Source organism: Piliocolobus tephrosceles, unplaced genomic scaffold, assembly GCF_002776525.5.
Source record: "Piliocolobus tephrosceles isolate RC106 unplaced genomic scaffold, ASM277652v3 unscaffolded_589, whole genome shotgun sequence".
In the NCBI taxonomy this organism is placed as follows: Eukaryota; Metazoa; Chordata; class Mammalia; order Primates; family Cercopithecidae; genus Piliocolobus; species Piliocolobus tephrosceles.
In genome coordinates, this window is record NW_022333040.1 from 13,015 (window position 1) to 18,164 (window position 5,150).

Here is a 5,150-nt window from a genome sequence, read left to right on the forward strand (position 1 = left end):
CAGCAGGGGCACAGCGTTGAGTGACCCAGGCTCCCCTCTGGCCCCTGTCCATGCTGACCATTTCCACGCCCTCCACGGGCCAGGCCAGGTAAAAACCATCTCGCAGGTGTCCTCCCTGGCATTGTTTCCTGAAATATTGACGGAGAGTGACTCCTCAGACATCCACTCCCATTTTCAATGCATCTTTGGCTCAAACTCACCATCCCTGGGTTGGGATGCTGCCTCCCAGACCTCCATCTTGACCCTCCCATCTCCCCCCTGGCTTCTCCCCAGGCGCCTCCTCCACATGGGGGACACCCAAGGGACCTCTCTAAGACCCAGGCCTGTCCTGTCCCTCTTTACCATCTCAAGACGGCTCCCAGGGCCAAGGACAAAGTCCAAGATGCAGCTGTCCATTCCCTCACTGCATGCCCCACACATGGAGCAGGGGCGTGAGAAGACCCTGAGTCACCGCCGCTGCACATCCAATGCCCCCCGGCCCAGCGAAACACTGGACTCTGTGCTGGGTGCATGACTGAGCCTTATATCCTTGCTCCCAGTCTGAGGGACCTGGGACTGAACACTGACCACAAAGGTGGCCCGGGCTGTGGCAGAGGGAAGCCCAGGAGCCTGTGGGGGGCCCAGGACGCCCCTAAGCCGGGGATGGGAGGCAAGGGCTTCCTGAAGGGGTGGGGGCATCCTAACTAAACAGGAAGGAGCCAGCCAAAGCATGGCTCTGCGTGTGCGTGTTTGCGTGCCTGTGTGTGTGCATTTGCGTGTGCATTTCCATGTGCCTGTAGTGTGTGCAGCAGCTAGTGAGTGGCAGGCTGAGCCAGGACACACCTAATCCACCCTATTCCAGGGCTCACTCTCACGTGTAGACTAAAGGGGACCTCATTTTAGAGGCAATCGGCAACGATGCCCATTTACCCCTGCCTCTCCGCCAGCCTTCCAGGCCCCATCCAGCCCAGCTTTCTCTCCCACTCCTCTGGGCCCCGGGTCCAGAGACTCCTATACAAGGAGGAGGGTGTGGCCTTGGAAAGACAGCGCCCCTGGGGAATTCCGAGGGGGCCTCCCTGTGGGAAGCTGGCCTGGGCTGACAGCACCGTCACGATGAGGCCCAGAGGGCTGTGCACGGGAAGGAGGTGAAGGAGGCCTCTACCCCTCGACCCCAACCATGGACTTTGGCCTCTCAGGTACTACTTGGCCCTTTCCTTTCTCCTGGGCAGGCGGAGTGGGCGGCAGGCTTGACCAAGAGAGATAAAGGCCCACTTCTGGGAGGCCCATTCCCTGGGTCCCAGGCGAGCCCCTGAGCGCTGAGTAACGTCCCTCTGGGCCTGACACCTGGCACCTCCCTGTCTGGCTGGCACTTGGGAGGCCACAGGGACCGCTTCTGACCACCTGGTGTTGCCAGCACTGGGCGGGGGCTTCCCAGACAGCCCCAGGCCTGTGGTGAGGGATACGGGGCAGCGTCTTAGGGCTGCTCCAGCTCCTCATGTTGTTCTAAGGCTAAGATCTCGGTCCCTGGACTGGAGCTCCCTGGCCCCTCAGCCCATAAGGAGTACTGACGCGGTGCCAGTGCGATGCTGAGGAGGGGCGGGTGCCTGCTGGGCAGAGGGGTGGAGACACCCCAGGTCTGAGTCTGCCAGTCCCAGCTCTCCACCCCTGCAGGGCTGGGGGCTTAGAGAGCGCAGCACCTCCCCTCGAGACAGACCCTACCCAGCAAGGTCTCAACCTGGCTGGCTAGGGCCCCGCCCCACTGCACCTGCCGTGAGCTGGGGTCCCACCCCACCCTTCCTGGGTGATGTGAAGATTCAAGGTATCTCGGGACTCCAGGAAGGAGTTGTTCAGTGCAGGCTGGCACCCTGGGCAGGCTTCCTAGGGGAGGCACTGGGATTTGGGTTGGATCTTGCAATGTGGATTCAATGTGAGGATGATGCCATCCTCCAAAATGTCCTCTTCCCGACCTTGTTTTCTTTCTTAAATGCAACTTGACACTCGACTGTCAAGACTCAGTTTGGTGTCACCTCCTCCAGGAGGGCCCCCCTGACTACAATCCCCCTTCTTTACCCAGAGGCCACCATTGCTCACTCATGCGTCAGCCTCCCAGGCTGAGACTGAGTTCTTGAGGGTGGGGCCTGGCCAGCTTGGGAGCTGGGTTGTATCTATGAAGCTTGCTGGTTTCTCCACCCGCGTGCAGAGCTCCAGGGAGGCCACTGGGCCATTCCTAAGGAAGTCTGGAACCCAGGCCCCTGGGGTCTGGGTGGAGATCCTACTCCAAGGGGGCTGGAAACACCCCGAGCCCTGCCCCTCCCCACCCACCTTCAGGTCGTAGAAGATGATGTCACCGAGCACCATGTACACCTTCACGTAGTAGAGGGTCTCCTCGTCAAACTCCAGCAGCGAGTTGCAGAGCTACAGGGCCTTGATATAGAAGTGCTCCGCCAGCTTGCCATGGCCCAGCAGGTGGTGCAGGGCGGCCAGCCGGTGGAAGGCCACGTGCTCATTCAGCCGGTCCCCTGGGGTGCAGGCCAAAGTGGCAGGTGTGAGGACGTGGCTCCCTGGGGAAGTCAGGGCACAGGCCCCTCAGGAGCAGGTGTGCAGAGTCCGGGCAGCACCTGGCTTGCCTCCAGGCACCTGTGGTCACCTGGGCAGCTCTGGTCAGTCCCTTCTGGGTTCCCAGACTCACTTTCCCATCTGCAAAGCAGAACTAATAAGGCTTGCCCCTGTCTACTGTGAGGCTTTGGCAAAGTCGGACTTGGATGGCCCAGCTCTGCCGACACATAGCCACCTGCCTTTGTTCACTGGTTTTAACCAGGGGAGCCCACAACCCATGCAGTCCAGGTGCTCCCGGGAACCCCGGCTCCATGCAGCCCACAGACGTGACATCCGACTCCTCCTGGGTGTCACGATCAGAGCCCCTTACCTTGGGGAGTCACCGCATGCCTGAGCTCCAGGTCCCCCCACAGATGCACAAACCCACCTAGGCTGTCTCTGATGTCCTCCCCTTTTCAGGGCGAGTGCCGTGGAGCCTGCATTCAATGCATTCCCACACAGCTGCACACCTACTGTGTACTGCGCCGCAAGGCACAAGGCATTGGGGCATGCGGCCCGCCCAGGGTTCCCTGTCTCTGGAGGAGGACAGACGATCCTGGCACAGCACCAGGGGATGCCCGGCCTTAAGGGGCAGGCTGCTGGAAGGGGAACTGGGATTTCATCAGCCAGAGAGTTGTGTGGTTGATGAGGGTGGGAAGGGCACAAGACAATGGCACATACAGGGACCGAGATGCCTGGCATGTCTGGAAGGCAGAGGGCACACTGGGTGGCCCTTGTGGTCATCAGCGGGAAGAGACAGAGGAAGCAGAGCTCAGCACTGCGTGAGAGACCTCGGGCTGTGCCGCACGGCCGGACGGGGAAGCCAGCTGGGCAGATCTGCCTGCCTGGACAGGAGACCAGGAACATCCAGCAGCTGTTTCAGCTACTGCCCTACAGACCTAGAGTCTGGGCTCTGGCAAAGTGTGGATCCTGGCAGGACGGGGGCTCAGAGGACTTACCCAGAGTGATGCTGAGTGCTAGGGCCATGTGGGCAACCTCCAAGCCCTCCTGGGGCTCCTCCAGCCTGGCCAGCAGTGCCACCAGCTTGTTACACAGCTGCAGCTGTGGCTCCGCCTTGCGGTTGCCCGTAGTCACTGCTAGGGGCAGGGTCGGGTCCTACCACACAGGCAGGTGGGGTCAGGCTTCCCGCAGCACCCACCTTGCCCAGCGCCTTCCTCAGAGCTCAAACGTGTGCTTGGAGCATCCCACGCCCCAGTTACCCCTGCACCTCCTGCATGTCCGCAGAGCTCTGTGCTCTGGGATAACGCACGGTTCAGACACCCAAGTTGGGGGTTGAAGAGTCACCTGAGGCCCATCTAGCTACACCCGGCAGCCTCAGACCAGCCTCTCCCACCTGAGCACCGGGGGTCTGACTTGGGGGAGCCAGCACTCCTCTCTGCTCTAAAAACATCACATTTATCTGTGCCCAGGGCTGAGCCACACCGTGAGCTCAGAGGAAGGGAGAAGCTGTTCCCGCTTTAGGGTGCAGGCAGACTTGGGCCCTGGCCCTGGGCCTCCCACTGACATGCTGTGTGTCCTTTGACATGTCCCTGTGCTTCTCTGAGCCTCAGCTTCCTCATCTGGAAGATGGGGACAGGATTTCCCACTCATGGTTGCTTGAGATCATCAGGTGCAACGGTAGAGCCACTGTCATGTCCAGACCCGAGCGTTTGTCCCAGGCAGGGGCACAGTCAATATCGTTCCCGGTGAGACCACTGGGAAACTAAGCTTGTGCATGGGTGGCCTTGCCTCCAGGTGGGAGGCCTCTGCCCTGACACACCTGTGCCTCAGCCCTCCAGGTGACCCCCTGAGGCCCACATACATCAGCCCACAGGCCAGCTCACCCGGTAGAAGGACACGGCTTTCTTCCGCTCCCAGGCCTCGTTGAAGATGTCTCCAGCTGCCACAAATGGCTCAGCCCCAGGTTGGAGTCGCCTGTGTACAGGACCACATTCTGTGCCACCTGAAAGGAGCAGAAGTTCCCTCAAGACCCACACTTGGCGAGGTGGCCACACCCACCTTCGCCAGCCTCCTTCCTCTCACACACTGCAGGTACACCTGAGCATTTTTCAGACCTGTGCATTAGGGCTGCCCCACCACTGGCATGAGGACAATGAACTGAGGCACTTGAGTGCCAGGAGGTGACTGAGCAGCTGCAGCCCAGGAGCCCGACACCTGTGAATCCTACCACCAGGGATAGCCCTAGCCCACCTCCCCCCCAACACTCAAACAGTCTCCGTGGCCCCCAGTATGCTGGGAGCCCATCACCTGTTTCCTTTCTGCGTTGCCACATCCCTGCCGCAGCTCAGGGCCGCACATCAACAGTGTTTGTGGGTGGGCCTCGTCCCCTCTTGGCCATGAGCTCTTGATCCTTCTCCTCAGCTCAAGGAGGTATATACAGCAGGTGCTCAATAATGAAAGCTTCACCAGGCTCGTGGGCTTCACAGTTTGTTCCAGATCACACTGTGTTTGGGAAAGCCTCTGAAAACAGCCACTATGATAGATTCATTTTGTAAGGAGATGTGCCACGTGTCGCTTGGAGCATGTTCTTCTGTGTGTTAACTGAGTGGGCCCAT

General features: G+C 60.2%; 1 protein-coding gene across 1 annotated transcript; it reads right to left on the reverse strand.

Moving 5' to 3' along the window:
• Positions 1 to 2,292: 2,292 nt before the first annotated feature.
• LOC111535534 (SH3 domain and tetratricopeptide repeat-containing protein 1-like) lies at positions 2,293 to 5,123 on the reverse strand. The gene is made up of 4 exons (XM_026448929.1): positions 4,843 to 5,123; positions 4,419 to 4,537; positions 3,534 to 3,690; positions 2,293 to 2,498 (listed from the first exon to the last, which is right to left on the reverse strand). Exons 1-4 carry the CDS (start codon positions 4,865 to 4,867, stop codon positions 2,395 to 2,397), a joined length of 405 nt encoding a protein of 134 aa, XP_026304714.1. The 5' UTR covers positions 4,868 to 5,123; the 3' UTR covers positions 2,293 to 2,394.
• Positions 5,124 to 5,150: the final 27 nt, after the last annotated feature.

What these genes read in the sequence shown, in the direction of transcription:
- LOC111535534 (XM_026448929.1), bottom strand. Translation starts at nt 4,867, where the DNA reads ATGTGGCAACGCAGAAAGGAAACAG. An exon ending in GCAACGCAGAAAGGAAACAG is followed by an intron (nt 4,538 to 4,842) that starts GTGATGGGCTCC and finishes TGCTCCTTTCAG; the next exon opens with GTGGCACAGAATGTGGTCCT. An exon ending in AGCACTCAGCATCACTCTGG is followed by an intron (nt 2,499 to 3,533) that starts GTAAGTCCTCTG and finishes CCTGCACCCCAG; the next exon opens with GGGACCGGCTGAATGAGCAC.